Genomic DNA, 19,546 nt, shown 5'->3' with positions numbered 1-19,546 from the left:
GACAGGTCCTGTTGCCCAGGTGGGCGTCACCCAGGTGGGCTCAGGAATTTCATAACCATGGCAACATGGTGGGGAGGGCGATTAAGAGTCCAGTAGGGGGTGAAACGCTGAAACTTTTTCAGACAGCGTCATGCTTTGTCCTTGAAGCACCATTGTCCTTGGAGCACCACATCTGATACTTTTTTTTTTTTTTAGGGTAAAAAGAATGCTTTTTATTAAAGGTAGGTAGTCAGGGAAAGGAGGTGTTTCTCTAGTGGAGAGACTGCATTTATGTACAGAAATACTTTTTTCTATGTAAATTTTTTAAATTTAATTTTTATTTTATATTTGAGTATAGTTGATGCACAATGTTTTGTTAGTTTCAGGTGTACAGCAAAGTCATTCAGTTATACATATACATATAGTCAATCTTTTTCAGATTCTTTTCCCATATAGATTATTACAGAATACTGAGTAGATTTCCCTGTGCTATAGAGTAGGTCCTTGTTGGTTATCTATTTTATATATAGTAGTGTGTATATGTTAATCTCAAACTCTTAACTTATCCCTCCCCCCACCACCTGTCCCCTTTGGTAACCATAAGTTTGTTTTCGAAATCTGTGAGTCTGTTTCTGTTTTGTAAATAAGTTCATTTGTATCATTTTTTTAAGATTCCACATATAATATTTGTCTGTCTCTGTCTGACTTACTTCACTTAGTATGATCATCTCTAGGTCCATCCATGTTGCTGCAAATGGCATTATTTCATTCTTTCTTATGGCTGAGGAATATTCCACTGTATATGTGTGCTACATTTTCTTTATCCATTCTTCTGTTGATAGACATTTAGGTTGCTTCCATGTCTTGGCTATTGTAAATAGTGCTGCTGTGAACATTGGGGTGCATGTATCTTTTCGAATTATGGTTTTCTCCAAATATATGCCCAGGAGTGGGACTGCTGAGTCATATGGTAGCTCTATTTTTAGTTTTTTAAGGAACCTCCATACTGTTCTCCACAGTGGCTGTATCAATTTACATTCCCACCAACAGTGCCGGAGGGTTCCCTTCTCTCCACACCTTCTCCAGCATTTATTGTTTGTAGACTTTTTGAGGATGGCCTTCTCTGATACTTTGATTACCTTGGTTTGCTCTGGGCCATCCTGTTGTCTTCAATCCCACAAGCTTGTCACTTTCAAGTTAAATTTAACTCCTCCTTCACCTTAAATGTCACTTCTTGGCTATGTACCAGAACTTGTGAGCCTAGGAAGTCACCAAAGCTGGGAGAGGTCTTGGGACACAGTGTTTCTCTGACTAACCCCCATGAGGAGAGAAAAGACATCTCCCTTGTTTACCCCCATATCTCCGGCCAGCAAAATACAGCGCTTTGCAGGGGCTCCTCAAACTGATGTCGAATGAATGAAGGGATCCTTGCATTCTGGAAATGGTTTATTCATTTCACATGAAGAAACTGACTCATAAATGAACTGCTCTAGATCCTGCATGGATAGTAAAAAATGGACCTCACTGCACTCTTGTTTTTTTAAAGTCTTCTGGAAACTCGGTGAAAGATAAAGCTAATAAGTGAGCTCAGTATATACATTTTATTGAAAAATGAGGACCAGTGGTCTCACAATTGAGAGGTCTGTCATTGATTTTAGATGAGGTGGATGACCGCATAAAGGAGAACAGGTATCCAAGACACCTGGGTGAAGGTATGAGCTAAAATGTGCACGTCCGTCCCAGGAACTTGAGGTTGCAAAATGAGGAAAACAGTTCCTCTTCACAGTGTGCATGGAAATCAGTCACTGTTATCATATCTAGAGTTCTTTAGCTCAGTGTCTAGTAAGAATCATTAGGCTCATTTGTAACTGGCCAGATGAGATAGAGATGGTAAATTTAGTCATTTATCCCCCCAAGATGTCCAGCCATATGTCTTAGAATCGGGAACTATTATTCCTTTTCTTTTTTGCACATGAGATTTTTAAAAAGTGTAAGTGCTGGGACTTCTCTGGTGCTCCAGTGGTTAAGACTCCACACTTCCACTGCAGGGGTGAGGGTTCAATCTCTGGTTGGGGAACTAAGATCCCACATGCTGTGCGGTGCAGCCAAAGTAAATAAACGTTAATTTTAAAAAAAGGAAATCATTAAAAAGAGAAAAATGGTACAGATGAACTTATTTGCAAAGCAGAAATAGAGTCACAGATGTAGAGAACAAACTTATGGTTACCAAGGGGGGACGGGGGGGTGGGACAAACTGGGAGATTGGGATTGACATATATACATTACTATGTATAAAACAGATAATGAATGAGAACCTTCTGTGTAGCACAAGGAACTCTCCTCAATGCTCTGTTGTGACCTAAATGGAAAGGAAATCTAAAAAAGAGTGGGTATACGTATATGTATCTCTGATTCACTTTGCTGTACAGCAGAAACTAACACAACATTGTAAAGCAGCTAGACTCCAGTGAAAACTCATTAAAAAAATAAAGAAAAAAATAAAATGAAAGTGTAATTGCTGAGCTGAATACAGAACAAGAGGCCTGGGGTCATTCCCTCCACTTCAGTTCCAATCCTTCTCTAAGCTTAGGGTTTAGGGCATGTTGGCAGTGGTAGTATTGGGGAACCTACCAATTTCTGTGAGTCCTTGGGTCACAACCCCGACCTGAGCCAGGGAGTCAGTCGACTTCTGCATCTCTACATACCACCACTCTTCTTCCAGAAACCACCATCACTCCCCTGGAATTGCTACTCCTAATAGCCTCCATCTCTGTTCCTTGGATCCTGTTTTGCCTTCTGTCAATACATTTTTCCATAGACAAATCAGATTTTGTTTTAAAAAATTTTTATTGGGGTATAGTTAATCCACAATGCTGTGTTAGTTTCAGGTGTGCTGCAAAGTGAATCAGTTATACATATACATGTATCCACTCTTGTTTTAGATTATTTTTCCATATAGGCCATTACAGAGTATTGAGTAGAGCTCCCTGTGCTATACAGTAGGTTCTTATTAGTTATCTATTTTATACATAGTAGTGTGTACATGTCAATCCCAAACTCCCAATCTATCTCTCACTCCCACATTTCCCCCCGGTAACCATAAATTCATTCTCTAAGTCTGTGTTTCTGTTTTGTAAATAAGTTCATTTGTATCATTTTTTAAAGATTCCACATATAAGTGATATCATATCATATTTGTCTTTCTGTGTCTGACTTACTTCACTCAGTATGACTATCTCTATGTCCATCCATGTTGCTGCAAATGACATTATTTTGTTCTTTTTTATTGCTGAGTAATATTCCATTGTATATATGTACCACATCTTCTTTATCCATTCCTCTTTCAATCGACATTTTGGTTGCTTCCATGTCCAGGCTATTGTAAATAGTGCTGAAATGAACATTGGGGTGCATGTATCTTTTTGAATTATGGTTTTCTCCAGGTATATGCCTTGGCATAGGATTGCTGGATCATATGGTAGTTCTATTTTTAGTTTTTTAAGAAACCTCCATACTGTTCTCCATAGTAGCTGTACCAATTTACATTCCCACCAACAGTGCAGGAGGGTACCTTTTTCTCCACACCCTCTCCAGCATTTATTGTTTGTAGATTTTTTGATGATGGCCATTCTGACTGGTGTAAGGTGATACCTCATTGTAGTTTTGATTTGCATTTCTCTAATAATTAGTGATGTTGAGCATCTTTTCATGTGTTTCTTGGCCATCTGTATGCCTTCTTTGGAGAAATGTCTATTTTGATCTTCCACCCATTTTTTGATTGGGTGGTTTGTTTTTTTGATATTGAGCTGTATAGCTCTTTGTATATTTTGCAGATTAATCCTGTGTTGGTTGCTTCATTTGCAAATATTTTCTCCCATTCTGAGGGCTGTCTTTTTGTTTATGGTTTCCTTTGCTGGGCAAAAGCTTTCAAGTTTAATTAGGTCCCATTTGTTTATTTTTGTTTTTATTTTCATTACTCTAGGAGGTGGAGAAATTTTTTTTAAATAATAAATTATGCCTTGAAGTCTTTTTCATGATTTCCTATCATTAGGATAATATTCAGAATCTGAGCTTTTCCCTTCCTTCTCTCTGGTTTATCCTTCATCTGCTTCCCCATCGTATGCTGTGGCCCACGGACCTTAACTTTCTTTCAAACCCCTGACCGAGCTCATTCCTGACTCAGAACGTTTGTTCCAGCTGCTTTCCTTTCCGGTCAGTCTTTGCCTAGACTTTCACCAGGCAAGCTCTTCCAAATGCCTTCTCTGACCACCCCTCCCCCCAGTTAAGCAGCCCGGACCCCCAGCCCAGCCACTCTAGAACCTCATCCTATGTTTGATTTCAGTATCAGTTATGAAATTGCCACTCTTCTGTTGTAATTGCCTCCAAACAGAAGGTAAGCTCTGGGTTCTGGGTCCTGGACTGTCATATTCGTGTCTATATACACCCAGCACCCTGGCATCTAGTTGGAACTTAAGTATTTGTCCAGCGAAGAGAACGAACAGGTAGTTTGGCGTGATTGCAGAGATTAAGGATTGCTCTTTGAAGTGAGAAGATCTTGAGTTAGTAAGTAGCTGTATCTTTCACCTGGCGCACCCTTGGAATGCCTTTCCTTTCTTTTGCTACCCACTTCCCACCTTGTACCATCTACCTCCCATGTAGATACCATGTGGTATCAGGTTGTTACTGAAAAGTGTGTGCCTCTTTTAGACACATTTGCTAATTTCTTAGCTTATTCTTGTTTCTGTGACTCATTGTTTCCAGCTGAATTCATTGTTCATCCTATGTCACTATACCAAGAGCTTTTCCAAGAGTCTCTACCAGGAGCAAATTTGAGTCAAAAGTTTGAGTAAACTTGAGTCTAAAAACATCTCCCTTGCAACTGTATCCTTTAATGATGAGAATACATGTTGACTATTAAACCTATTTTTCCTTGTTTCTTTGAATTCTATTGATTTATTTCTTAAATTCAGCTTTTTTTGGACATCTTTATTGGAGTATAATTGCTTTACAATGTTGTGTTAGTTTCTGCTCTATAACAAAGTGCATCAGCTATATGTATACATATATCCCCATATCGCTCCCTCTTGCATCTCCCTCCCACCCTCTCTATCCCACCCCTCTAGGTGGTCACAAAGCACCAAGCTGATCTCCCCGTGCAATGCAGCTGCTTCCCACTATCAGCTCTTTTAAAAAAACAATTTTTGGGGGGGGGACACACCATGTGGCTTGTGGGATTTTAGTTCCCCAACCAGGGATAGAACCCAGGCCCTCGTCAGTGAAAGCACAGAATCCTAACCACTGGACCGCCAGGGAATTTCCTTAAATTCAGCTTTGCAGATGTAGATTTTTTCCCAGTTTTTATCAAGGTGTAATTGACATAGAACATTGTATTCATTTTAGGGGTAATTGACATAGAACATTGTATTCATTTTAGGGGTAATTGACATAGAACATTGTATTCATTTTAGGGGTACAATGTGATGATTTGATACATGTATATATTGCAGTGATCACCACAAGAAGTTTATTTAGTTAACATGTATCGCCCTACATATGTAGTTGCAATTTTTTTTTTTCTTGGGATGAGAACTTTTAAGATCTACTCTCTTAGGAACTTTCAAATATATAATACAGTGTTAACAATAGTCACCCTTAGACCCCCAGGACTTATTTATCTTATAATTGGAAGCTTATAACTTTTGACCACTTTCTACCATTTCATCCTCCCAACCCACAATCTCTGGCAACCACCAAGTATTTATGTTTAGTGTTTTTCTAAGATCCCATATAGAAGTGAGATCATATAGTGTCTTTCTCTGAATTATTTCACTCGCAGATGTAGAGATTGATCGTTTCCATTCTTCAGTTATAGATCATCTTTTAAAAAAAATCCTCGGTTTTGGTAGTGCTTAAGTTTCTTCTTTATCCCTAATAGTTTACAAATTTCGATATTATGGGTCCCTGTGGGAATTTTGTTTAACCTAATTTTACTGGCTCTCACTGGGGCCCTTTCAATCTTAGAACTGACAAATGATTAATAAAGAAAATAATTTGGGGGAAGGCTTGTGTTTAAGTTTAGGAAAACTATCAGGGTTGCTTATCTCTGTTACAGTAGGGAGGTAAAACTTGAAACCATCCCTTTTAACATCAACAAGATAAACTTAAGACTTTTATAGAGTTAGGACACAAAATGTGAAGAAAAGATTAGCAAGCTTATAAAATATTTTTATATCAATGATTATTCATTGCGTCAGGTTTTTACACTAACCATTGTTTGATTCACTTACTCCATCAAAATAAGAGCTCTTTAAATCTCAGGCAAAGAGATTAAATGTCCACTTAGCTCTCACTATAGCACTCACCATGTCCGGCAACAATTACAGGTATATCACAGTATTAGCTCATTATATGCCTTTAATTACTTAATGAGGTGGGCAGTCTCAGTACCTCCTGGTACACAGTAGAAAATCACCACCTGGGAGGATTCAGAAACATGCCCAAGGTCACACAGATTGGCAAGAGGTGGAGCCAGGAGTTGAACCCATCAGCCTGGCTCCAAGGATGCGTGGTTCTTAGTTCACCAACATTATAAGTTGCTGATGGTTGAGATCCTGTTCTTCTTGCTTTTTTTTTTAAAATTTTTATTGGCATATAGTTGATTTACAGTGTTGTATTAGTTTCAGGTGTACAGCAAAGTGAATCAGTTATATATATACATATATCCACTTTTTTTAGATTTTTTTCCCATATAGGCCATTACAGAGTATTGAGTAGAGTTCCCTGTGCTAGACGGTAGGTCCTTATTAGTTATCTGTTTTATATAGAGTAGCGTGTGTGTGTCAGTCCCAATCTTCGCATTTATCCCTCCCCTCCTTACCCCCCTTTTTGCTTTGTTAACTTTTCCCTTAACTCTAAGGAAAGCAAAAACACCCCAACAAACTGCGTTCCTGTCAACACTTCCATTTTAGTCTGTCTCCTTTCCAAGAGGTTGAGGATCCGTGCTGATGATGTACATGGTGGCAATTATTGATTAGATGTTCACCCTTGTGATTGTTTTCCCACCGTTTGTCTGCTGACTCAGCGCTTACTGCCGGCCTGGTGTTGGAGTTCACTGCAGCTGCCCGGTCTGTGTATCACGGTGTGTTCAGTGGTGAGGTGGCTCAGAGGACCTGCTGACGCCCCCATTTCTCACAGGTGTCGCCAGCATATCAAGGGCATTCCCTGTCTTTCCGTGGTAGCACTTCTCCTTGTTCGCTGGGCCAGCCTGTCTTCTCCTGACTGTACTAACCCCCTCCCTCAAATCCCTACAAGTCCCACCCTGCTGTCCTGGGCTCCATCCATCTCTGGGCAGGAAGTGCCTGGGGTATTGCTCATACGTTTAGGGCATCACTCTGCCAGGAATTCCCACAAGTCTTCCAGGCTGTTGTGTCCCTCACATCTGTCTTTCATTTCTGACCAATGCATAATTCGCATTTTAATTTTATTTATTTATTTATTTCTGGCTGTGTTGGGTCTTCGTTTCTGTGCGAGGGCTTTCTCTAGTTGCGGCAAGTGGGGGCCACATTTTAGAGTTTGAACATGGCAGAATATTTACTTTGTTATTTCCCAAAGTCGATTAGGAGGGGAGAAGTCAGGGTACACTTAAGTCATGACACCGAGAGCCACACTGTGTGGCATGTATTTATAAATCATATATAAATTTATAAAAAGTATATATATATATATATATATATATATATATATATATATATTATACATTTAATATATGTTATTAAAAAAAATCAAAACCTGGGACTTCCCTGGCAGTCCAGTGGTTAAGACTTCTTCCAGTGAAGGGGTTGCGGGTGCAGGTTCTATCCCTGGTCAGGGAGGTAAGGTCCCACATGCCTCACGGCCAAAAAACCAAAACATAAGAAAGAAGGAATATTGTAACAAATGTGGGATAGGGAGGGTGGGAGGGAGGGAGATGCAAGAGGGAAGAGATATGGGAACATATGTATATGTATAACTGATTCACTTTGTTATAAAGCAGAAACTAACACACCATTGTAAAGCAATTATACTCCAATAAAGATGTTAAAAAAATAATAATAAACAACCTACTAAACAAATGGGTGAAAACATATATAAGTAAATCAATAAAATAAGTGCAAATAAAAAATAATGAAAAAAAAATGGTCCACATCCAAAAAAAATCTTAAAAAAAAAAGAAAAACTAAAAACTCAAAGCCTGATCATGTTGGAGGCACTATAATAAATTGTAATTTCTTAACCATCATGACCTTATCTACTTGTTTCATGAAGAAACTCCACCATTAAGTTAATTTGCCCAACCTTGCAAAATATCCAGGAGAAAAGCAAGTATTCTAATGCAGTCTTCTCTATCTCAGGAGCCCGAGTCTTGAACCATGACATATTGGGTTGGTTAAAAATTTTGTTTGGGTGTTCCCGTAACATCTTACAGAAAACCTGAACGAACTTTTTGGCTGACCCAATATATTGTCTCCTTTTTATTTATTTTATTTTTTATTTTAACTTTTAAAAATTGTCTCCTTTAAAAAAAATCGTTTTTTTTAAACTCAGAAATTTTATTTCAGTATGAATTTCAATAGTAGATCATATGTTCAATATAAATTCAACCCAAGTTTTTACTTTCTATTTTTAGCTACTAGTAATTCTATTTATTTATTTTTTAAAATTTGTATTGGAGTATAGTTGCTTTACAATGTTGTGTTAGGTTCTACCGCACAGCAAAGTGAATCAGCTATACATATACATATATCCCCTCTTTTTTGGATTTCCTTCCCATTTAGCTCATCACAGAGCACTGGGTAGAGTTCCCTGTGCTATACAGCAGGTTCTTATTAGTTATCTATTTTATACATATTAGTGTATATATGTCAATCCCAATCTCCCAATTCATCCCACCCCCACTTCCCCCGTTGGTAACCATGTTTGTTCTCTACATCTCTGTCTCTATTTCTGCTTTGCAAATAGGTTAATCTGTACCATTTTTCTAGATTCCACATACAAACGATATTATACAATATTTGTTTTTCTCTCTCTGACTGACTTCACTCTGTATGACAGTCTTTAGGTCTGTCCACGTCTCTGCAAATGGCACTATTTTGTTCCTTTTCTTTTTTAAATAAATTTATTTATTTATTTATTTATTTATGGCTGCGTTGGGTCTTTGTTGCTGCTCACGGGCTTTCTCTAGTTGTGGCGAGTGGGGGCTACTCTTCTTTGCGGTGCGTGGGCTTCTCATTACGGTGGCTTCTCTTGTTGTGGACCACAGGCTCTAGGCAAGTGGGCTTCAGTAGTTGTGGTGCACGGGCTCAGTAGTTGTGGCTCACGGGCTCTAGAGCGCAGGCTCAGTAGTTGTGGTGCCCTGGCTTAGTTGCTCCGGGGCATGTGGGATCTTCCCGGACCAGGGCTCGAACTCATGTCCCCTGCATTGGCAGGTAGATTCTTAACCACTGTGCCACCAGGGAAGTCCCCTATTTTGTTCCTTTTTATGGCTGAGGAATATCCCATTGTATATATGTACCACATCTTCTTTATCCATTCCTCTGTTGATGGACATCTTACAGAAAACCCAAGCAAACTTTCTGGCTGACCCAATATATTGCCTCCTTTTTATTTATTTTATTTTTATTTTAGCTTTTAAAAATTGTCTCCTTTTAAAAACAATCTCAGTTTTTAAACAGGAGTGGAACCTTTCCTCGGGAAGAGTCTGGCTTGGCACACAGTAATTTGAATATGTGTGTCTTTATTGGATGGGAAGCACTGAGCCAGGCCTAGGATGCAAGGAGGTACAAACATGGTATTTCTCCCCTCATGGTGCTTAGAGGTTAATATGGGGTAAGTTTGATTCTCTTCCCTTATAATATCTGTGGTAGTATTCAGAAGTGGAAGGACTTCGCAGAAACTAGCGACATCTAAGCATCTGGCGTCTGAAGATCCCAGAGAGAATTTATAGGCAGCAGTAACCAGATATCCAAAAAAAAATTTTGGGAGCCTAAGCATGGAAAGTAGGAAGAATTGTGCAACAGGTATTTTGCTTTGTGCTTGAACTTCATTGCATGAGTTACCTTATTTCCTCATCTTTTGCAGGTATAACTTTGCTTCGAACCTTGCAAACAGCCTAGACTTCTTTAAGGCCATTCTTCATAACCCTCATTTGAAATACCTGAACCTCTATGGCACTGGCCTCTCCAATATGGACGTCAAGCAGTTGTGTGAGACGCTGAAACACCCAGTGTGTAACATAGAAGCACTGCTGTAAGTCTCGGGGTTGTCCACGATATATATTTTTTTCCAATGTGAACTTCGCAGTTCGAATATGCCCATTTTCTTTCCTGTCTTTGTCTCTTACTTATTTCACCACTTCCATCTCAGTATCGGTAGACCTCCTAGTAAGATGAGGATGGATGGATTCTAAAGGGCAAGGCTTCCTCTCAGAAGGTCTGTCCCGTCTTTCCCTTCTTTGGTACTCACTTGAGTTACTTCTCATGGACGCCTTATCTGATTCTCCTTGGCTCTGCTCTCAACCGACCGTGCCAAAACCATAACTCCAATTTCTTTTTCCTGAAGATAGTCAGAGAAACTTAAAATGAGAAAGCTTATAGACGATCACAAGTGTGATCTTGTAATCTGGCAGATGATAACGTGAGGCTGGAGGGAAAGTGATTTGCCCACAAGTCATTTCTTCCTCTTGTAAATTATCTGGGATGCCCTTAGCATCATTGGGTGATTTCTTAAACAGGCTCAATCCGTTTTTCAGCAGGAAGAACAAAGGGGAGTGATAGAAGTAACAATAAACAAAAACAACTCATTAAACCGACCAGGAGAATACACTCTTCTCACCACCAGTAATATGATAGATAGGTCACATACCCTTGGTTAATTTCACCTGTCAAGATTCATCAGGAGAGACAGGGTCCATGCATAAGAGTTGTTTGAACATACAGGCTTGCTATTGACCCTATTTATCGTTCTAGCTGTTTCCGTATCGTAACGATTCTTTTCTTCTACACTAGCTCTCTCTACTCAGGGGGAGCTTACAAAATTCCTTAGTATTTGCGCTGTTTCACATTATGCCATTGGCATAGAGTGTTTCATTTTACATGGTAGCATAAGACTTGGGTAACAGATCTAGGAAACCAGGAGTCAGTTGTACACAGTTTATAGGTAGAATCTTTGTTTCTTTGGGGCAGACCAGCTGTGCTCTTGACTTCAGTTTGGTATTGGGAGTGGGAAGTCCTCAAAATCAGGTTTTCTCCAGCCCAATAATTCTCAACAGAGGATAGTTTCTTCCTCTGTTAGGAGGTGTCCATACCTAGAGACTTTTTTTTCTTTTAAATAGCAAGGAAGATTTCATTTAAGATTATCGCGGGACTTCCCTGGCGGTCCAGTGGTTGAGACTTCGCCTTCCAATGCGGGGGGTGTGGGTTCGATCCCTAGTCGGGGAGCTAAGATCCCACATGCCTTGCTCCAAAAAGCCAAAAAAACATAAAAAACAGGGGTAATATTGTAACAGATTCAATAAAGACTTTAAAGATGGTCTACATCAAAAAAAATTTTTTTTAATTAAAAAAAAAGATTTTGCAGTAGGAGAGAGTTAAGACTATTGCAATAGGAAAGAAAGTTGAACTCACTCTGCTGAAACAGAAGAGGGGTGAACTAATGGAAAAAGCACTTTAAGGAGGAAGTTGTTCTAAATGATTAGGTCACTAGTGTTTGTTAATCGTGGAGACAGTTTTGATGGTCATGATTACATGGGAAGGATGCTCTAGACATCTGCTGGGTAGAGGTCAGGGATGCCCTTCAACATCCTACAACACACAGGAAGCCCCCACAATAAGGAATGATCTAGCCCACAATGTCGACAGTGCTGAGGTTGAGAAGCCTGCTCTAGCCCATGAGATGTTCTTTTAAGCTGCATTAAGGCTCGGACCAGGGTTTCTCAACCTTATAACTACTGATGATGAATAATCAGATAATCAGACTTATTGAGGTCCAGATCATTCTTTGCTGTGTCCAAAACATTGTTGAGAAGCACGGGCTCAGACGTTTTCCTAACTTACTGCTTTCCTAAAGCAATAAGGGATTCGTGAGGAAAGTCATATAATGACATTCGTGCTTTTACAGAGTCTGGAACTGCCAGGTGTGGGATTAGAAGCCAGGATGTGGTCCAGGGTCGGTTGTGCATACACCATCCCACCACACGTGTCTCTCGTGTAGGTTGGGAAAATGTGACATCACGGATGAAGCCTGCGAAGACATCGCCTCTGTTCTCGTCCATAACAAGAAGCTGAAGCTTCTCTCCTTGGTAGATAATCCCCTGAAGGACGAAGGAGTGAGGGTGTTGTGTGACGCCCTGAAGGATCCAGCCTGTGCCCTGGAGGCGCTGCTGTGAGTCAGCGTGGGGGAGGGGAGCCCTGGGGGAGGGGGGAGATGGCAGAGCATGCCCATGGACCCCGAACGGTCCAGCAAAATGGAGCAGATACAAATATTTGCCCCACAGAGGAGCCATGAGGTTGAATTCAAGAGATGTAAGACTAGCCCTTAGATGCCTGGCATCTAATTTGGAGCCCAATAAATCTTGGTTATCATGAAGAAGGACGATGTCTCTGTAGGTGTACTGGGGGCTGGGGAGGGGGACAGTATAAATAATGAAGAAAAAGGAATTCACTTGATTACTTGCCGGTGTGGGGTTGCATAGGTTCTAGGTTATCGCTGGGAACCATGTCTCCACTTCTTTCTTGTTGCTAAGATATAAAACAAACTGCTTCTTTGTTAGGGGCAAGAGAAAGGGTTTTCTATTTACCCAGTGAGGCCACAGGAGAAACTTAGTGCTAAATAAAAAAATGCCTTAAAGTAGGGGATAGGTGCAAGAACACCCAAGTCTATGGAAGCGAGTAAGTAGTCTAGAAACAAAACTTTTATTTGTGTGTATGTGCATGCACAGGTGTGTATGTGTATATAGACCTATGTATTACATACACACCCAAAGTGGTATTTACCGTAGAAGGTGAGAATATTATTACTGAGATGACTTTTTAGACTGTCAAAGAAAATCAAAACTAAAATAAGGTCCAGGAACATTAAACATTAAAACCAAACTATTAAAAAAATAAGGAAGAAACTCTGCACTATAAAGATTAGACCAAAAAATCTTTAGAGGTACAAAAGAAATGACACATTGGAAGATGAAAGGATTTGGCTATTAAATCCTGCGTGATATTATACAATAAGTAGAATTGAAGTGTATTCAATAACTGGTCACTTAAACGGGCTGTGTTTATCTAAGAGTTCTTTAAAATACATCATTTAACTTTTTTTTTGTTTTTAAACTTGAATCTTTATTCCTTAAAAATGAAAGACTACTAAAGATGCAAGAAGTCACTAGTAATTTTAAAAGAAAAAAATGTTCAACCCATTTTCTTAAACTTTTTATTTTGAACTAGTTTCAAAATAAAAACTAGACTTGCAGAAAATTTGGAAAAATAGCACAAAAATTCTCTTATAGCCCTTACCCCAATCCCCTAATGTTCAACCTGTTTTTAGTAGTTAAAATTTTTAATATTTAAATGTTTAATACCCTTTTAAACAAAAGTACAAATTTAAAAAATATATTCCACTTGGCCAGAATTCTGCAAAATGGGCAAATTTATAGTATGATCGAAAGCACTAAGTTTTTTTTGCAAAGTAAGTTGGCTAATAAATCAAGAAACAAATGAAAAGTCATTAATAATAAACCTCAGAACTTCCAAAAATTTTTGATGCAGGGTGTTAATTCCATATAACTTAAAATGGCAGAAAGTATAAAAATACAAATGCAGAGATTCAGGGAATGTATAATTGTAGGGTCATGGAACCATCAGATATTATATTATGCAACCATTAAAGTCTTAGTTTTTTTTAAATGTTGGAGAAAGCATATTTCATCAAAAAAATTATGAATCAGTTGCCTATTGTCTGATTTCAAAAATTCAACAACTGAAAGGGAAAACCCACCATGAGTGAGTAGTGTTTGCTAATCAAAGACTTGAGCATTCTTCCTGCAAAAGGTGACATTCTGAGATGCCCCTGAAGGGACCAAGGAGGTAACGGGAGTCGGTGGGTGGATGGGGGAACTGGGGGAGTGAGGTGAACTGGACTGTGCCTGCCCCACACAAGGTGGGTTTCTGATCCCTTCCACCTGTTATTTGCCATGTAACCATCTGCTGTGGAGTCCCAGGTATCTGGCTTGTGTGTGATAGCTAGAAGTGTAGAATTCCGCATGAAATGTCAGCTAAACCAACTATATTCAGAGGTCACATTCAGTCTTGATCTGCCCGGTTGCAACTTGTATGCTTCCCTTTATTTTCTAAATTCCCAATAGTGAGTAGACAAGAACTCATAATCACAAATTTTTTAAAATAACATTTTAAAAGAAAAATGTGAAATAGGATGTTGTCCAGCTATTATAAATGATAAGCACCCTGTGTCACAGAGAAGGGATGATTTTGTCCAAGTTCATCCAGCTGGTGGTGATCTGACTTGGAACTGGGATCGAGATTCCATTCCCCAGTTTGGGACCCTGTGGTCCACATCCTTCTGTATTTCCACACCTGCTGCACATTTTAATCCTCCTATTTTTCTAAGTGACCACGGAGTACAAGAAAGTTTTTACATGGAGTTTCATGAAAATATTACCCTGAAGAGCTTAAATAGCTTGATGGATGAAGTATGTGTGTCTTTGCAGATTGATGTACTGTTGCCTCACCTCTGTAGCCTGCGACTACATCTCCCAAGTCCTTCTGTGCAACAAATCCCTGTCTTTTCTCGATCTGGGGCTAAATTTCCTGGAAGATGATGGAGTGATAACTCTATGTGAATCACTGAAGCACCCAAACTGCAACCTACAGGAGTTGTGGTAGGTCTGGCTGTGATTTGCGTGAATGTCAACATTTCCTTTTTGGCTGTTGGCATCCTGGGAAGGAAACAGGAAGGGGGGAAAAGCATGGAGTCTGCTGAAGAAAAAAAAAAAAAAAAAACTAGGCTACATGTTTACCCCACGTGATATTTCTGGGGCTCGCTGATGCGTGTGTGTCTTGACTGTAGGGCTTGTCAGGACTTGGTAGGGCTTGCTACTCTGGAGTTGGGTCTCTGTCCTTGGAAAGATGGGAAATTGAGTCCCAAGTGCCCTAAACTAGCCGTGTGAACCTGTGAGGATTCCTCACCTCTCCCCAAGTGTAACATGAGGATAATTATAGTTCTCACCTCAAAAGATGGCGGTGCGGTGGCGGGATGAACTGGGAGATTGGGATTGACATATACACACTACTATGTATAAAATAGATAACTAATGAGAACCTGCTGTAGAGCACAGGGAACTCCACTTCTCTGTACAGTAAAAACTAACACTGTAAAACAACTATACCTCAATTAAAAAAAAAAGATGGAGGCAACCACTGGGAATAATGCACATAAAGTACTATTATCAATGGCTGGCCCATCGAAACACGCAATGAATGACAGACACAACATGAGGATCAATCGTTCCTTTTACTGGGCAGATAAGGTAAATCGGTAAATGAAACCCTCCGTCATCCCTGTTTCCATGGAGTGGCATGCACACACGTAGATACACATACACACACGTGCACGCACACACCTGTGAGTGTGAAGTTGCCAGTATGTGTGCATATGTGTGTCTATCATGGTTTCTCAATCAGCACTATTGACTATTTTAAATTAATTTTTATTGGAGTATAGTTGATTTACAATGTTGTGCTAGTTTCCACTGTACAGCAAAGTGAATCAGTTATACATATACATATATCCACTCTTTTTTATATTCTATTCCCATGGAGGTCATTACAGAGTATTGAGTAGAGGTCCTATGCTAGACAGTAGGTCCTTATTAGTTATCTATTTTATATATAGTAGTGTGTATATGTCAATCCCAATCTCCCATTTTATCCCTCACCCCTCTTTTCCCCCTGGTAACCATAAGTTTGTTTTCTACAACTGTAACTCTATTTCTGTTTTGTAGATAAGTTCATTTGTACCCTTTTTTGAGATTCCACATATAAGCGATATCATATGCTATTTGTCTTTCTCTGTCTGACTAACTTCACTCAATATGACAATCTCTAGGTCCATCCATGTTGCTGCGATGAACATAGGGTTGCATGTATCTTTTTGAACTATGGTTTTCTCCAGATATAAGCCCAGGAGTGGGATTGCTGGGTCATATGGAAGCTCTACATCATGAGTTTGGGGGCAGGAGATACATAGGAGATATAATATGAAATATTCAGTGAAGTCCTCGGCGAGGTGACATTTGTACAGAGACTCGGAGGGAGTAAGGGGGTAGCCCCGCTGATATTTGGACCAGGAGCTTTACAACCAGCAAGAGCAGAGGCCCTGGGGGGAGAGACCTGGCAGCGCAGGAGAACTGCAGGGTGTTGGGCAGAGTGAAGAAAGTGGAGAAATGGAGACGTTGTTTCATCTCTACCATCATCATCATCTTAGGAGTACTTGAGTATTTCTACCTTTACAGGAATAAGTGAACATAAGTGAAGCCATTCCAGATTGGACCTCATGATCGTATATATTTGTGTGTCTAGGAGAATTTTGTGTATTTTTTTTCCTCCAGGTTGATAGGCTGTTACTTCACTTCTGTTTGCTGTGTGGACCTTGCTGCTGTTCTTATTCACAGTGAAAAACTAAAAACCCTGAAACTAGGGAACAATAAGATATATGATGCTGGTGTCAAACAGTTATGTGAAGCTTTGAAGCATCCTAAGTGTAAATTAGAGACTCTTGGGTGAGTGTCCACTGATGTTGGGAAAGCTTACCTACTTCAAGAAGAGGAAAAGCTAGAGGATTAAAGGGATGAAGGGGAAGCATGTTTAAAAAACAAGTGTGTCTGGAACAATCTGATAAGTAAAATGCCAGCCGTGAATCCAGGGTTTGCTCACGCTTGGCACGGCTGATATCTGGGACGGGGTGGTTCTTTGCTGTGTGGGGAAGCGGGCTGTCCCGTGCATTGTGGGATGTTTAGCTGCATCTCTGGCCTCTCTCCACCCATGAGATGCTAGTAGCAATCCTCATGTGTGTCAGATGTCTCCAGACACTGCCACATGTGCCCCAGTGGAGAAGGACTTGTCTAGATTGTAAAGTCTCCTCTCAGAGGCGTGGAATCCGCATTTCGAGGTGGTGTTTCCCCGTGCAGGTTGGAGATGTGTGAGCTCACCTCTGCCTGTTGTGAGGACCTGGCCTTGGCTTTCACTCTCTGCAAATCACTGAGGTGCATGAACTTGGAATGGATTAGCTTGGACCGTGATGGGGCGGTGGTGCTGTGTGAAGCCTTGATCAGTCTGGAATGTGGCCTGCAAATGCTTGGGTGAGTGGACATTGTTTCCCCCGGTGGTGAGTGACCTCAGAGGGAGGTTGGACTGCCGTAGGTTTGCCCAGCGTGGGCATGGTTCACATTTGGGCTGGAGATTTCTTTGCTATACGGAGCTGTCCTGTGCATCACAGGAAGTTGGGTAGTATCTCTGGTCTCTGCCCACACGTTCCATTCCCCGGGACACCACCCTCCAGTCATGATGATCAAAAATGGAAACTTCAGGGACTTCCCTGGTGGTCTAGTGGTTAGGACTCTGTGCTTTCACTGTCGTGGCCCTGGTTCAATCCCTGGTCGGGGAACCGAGATCCTGCAAGCCACGCGGCCAATAAAAACAAAACAAAACAAAACAAAAAACTTCAAAATTGCTGATAGGCAAGATTTTAATTGTTCAATCAAAAGAGAGAGATTGTGCAATATGAAAGATGTGTTAGTTAACGGTATGGTGGTAATCATTTTGCAATATGTAAACGTATCAAACCAATGCATTGCACACCTTAACCTAACACAATGTTGTATGTCAATTATAACTCAATGAAATTTTAATTAACTAACTTTTAAAAAGAATGCCTAGCACATCTATTCCCTGAAATTGTTTTAAAGGCTCCTGGTATTGTCAAATGTCCCCTGAGAGGCAAAATCACCCCCAGGCAAGAATGACTGCTTTCCTATAAACACCATCTCCTACTTACCTTGCCAGCAAAGATGTAACCCCAACTCAGAGCTGGAAGGGGTTCCGTAAAGGACTGAGCGGAGTCTTGACCCAGAAGTACATTTCCGCAAGAGTAGCAGTTAATATCGTTTGGAACATTATGTTTGCATTTAGAGTGTGTGTAGCTGATGTCCGTAGAATGAATATTTGAATGCCTTCCATTTGCCAGGACCCCGATGACCTGCAGAGGATAAACAAAATGGTTCACATCCCTCTTCCCCACTTTCCTAGTCTCTAGGAAAGTTTCGTGCATTCTTTGCACAGTCAGTACAACTCTCCCAGCCATTTCTAGGAAAGAGTGGAGAGGAAGTAGCCACTGGGGTGTAGAGAGGCCAACAATCATGGGTCAAGTCAAGAAAACTCTTTTTTTTTTTTTTTGTATTTTCCCAGCCTGAATAAATCTTCATATGATGAGGAAATTCAGATGCTGCTGACAGAGGTAGAAGAGACGAACCCCCAGCTGACCATTTCACACAGTCTCTGGATTGATTACGAGCACAGGATTGGGGTGTGCTTGGCTGACAGGGAATGTCCTGAAGTAACCTTCTCACAAAGGCTTCCCCTGGGTCGCAATGGGCATTTCTCCCCCTGACACACCCTGTCCTGTAAATTGTTCGCCAGGGCAGTGGGGACGGTGATTTCAGAGCTCTTCCTTCACAGTATTCTAGCAACATGATTGTGGGATGTGTCGTCTGTGCCTAAGTCCTCTATGCCCCATCTTGAAAGTTCCCATCCTGCCTCACAATGTTTAGAAGAACAAATACATTAAATGCGTAAACACTTGGGAAAGCATGACTTTATTTTCTTACCGGATGTCTGGGGATGTAGGAACTTGGATTTGAAGGAACCATGATCCTCTGACACTTCTGACATAGAACTGCTGCTAGAATGTATCTATAGATTTTAGAATTTAGTCACTACATTTAACATCCCAACAGGACCTTTCATTTTTAGTTTGTCCAAATTTAGTTTTCATCAGTTTTCTGGTTTAGTAAAAAAGTGTATTTCCAGATCTCTACTTATCCTTTACCATATGCTACCCCATTTTTAAAAAAATTTGATATTTTTCAAATGTATCTACACAGTTTAATTCAATGTTTTCTTTTTCAAATACACATCAATACGTCACTGTCATAATCAAACATTACCTAATTCTCTATTGCCTCTACAATAAATTATTAATGCCTTACTGGCCCTATATAGAGTTTTATTTTTGTTGAGTATAATACATTTTAAAGATTTATTTTATTGAAGTGTAGTTGATTTACAATGTTGTGTTAATTCCTGCTGTCCAGCAAAATGACTCAGTTATACATATATATACATTCTTTTTTTTTTAACATCTTTATTGGAGTATAATTGCTTTATAGTGTTCTGCTAGTTTCTGCTGTATAACAAAGTGAATCAGCTATATGCACACATGTATCCCCACATCCCCTCCCTCTTGCATC

General features: G+C 40.1%; 1 protein-coding gene across 1 annotated transcript in view; it reads left to right on the top strand.

Moving 5' to 3' along the window:
• The window catches only part of NLRP9 (NLR family pyrin domain containing 9), a 31,470-nt gene extending 12,186 nt beyond the window's left edge, over positions 1 to 19,284 (top strand). The window contains exons 4-9 of the mRNA XM_082436817.1: positions 10,096 to 10,263; positions 12,226 to 12,396; positions 14,732 to 14,902; positions 16,631 to 16,801; positions 17,210 to 17,380; positions 18,486 to 19,284. Of these exons, the coding sequence (XP_082292943.1) occupies positions 10,096 to 10,263; positions 12,226 to 12,396; positions 14,732 to 14,902; positions 16,631 to 16,801; positions 17,210 to 17,380; positions 18,486 to 18,687 (1,054 nt within the window). The 3' untranslated portion in view covers positions 18,688 to 19,284. The remainder of the gene's footprint in view (positions 1 to 10,095; positions 10,264 to 12,225; positions 12,397 to 14,731; positions 14,903 to 16,630; positions 16,802 to 17,209; positions 17,381 to 18,485) is intronic.
• Positions 19,285 to 19,546: the final 262 nt, after the last annotated feature.

Source organism: Balaenoptera physalus (genome assembly GCF_965194825.1).
Source record: "Balaenoptera physalus genome assembly, chromosome: 19".
Classification (NCBI taxonomy): domain Eukaryota; kingdom Metazoa; phylum Chordata; class Mammalia; order Artiodactyla; family Balaenopteridae; genus Balaenoptera; species Balaenoptera physalus.
The sequence above is the reverse complement of the archived record's forward strand: the minus strand, read 5'-3'. Positions and strand labels throughout refer to the sequence as shown.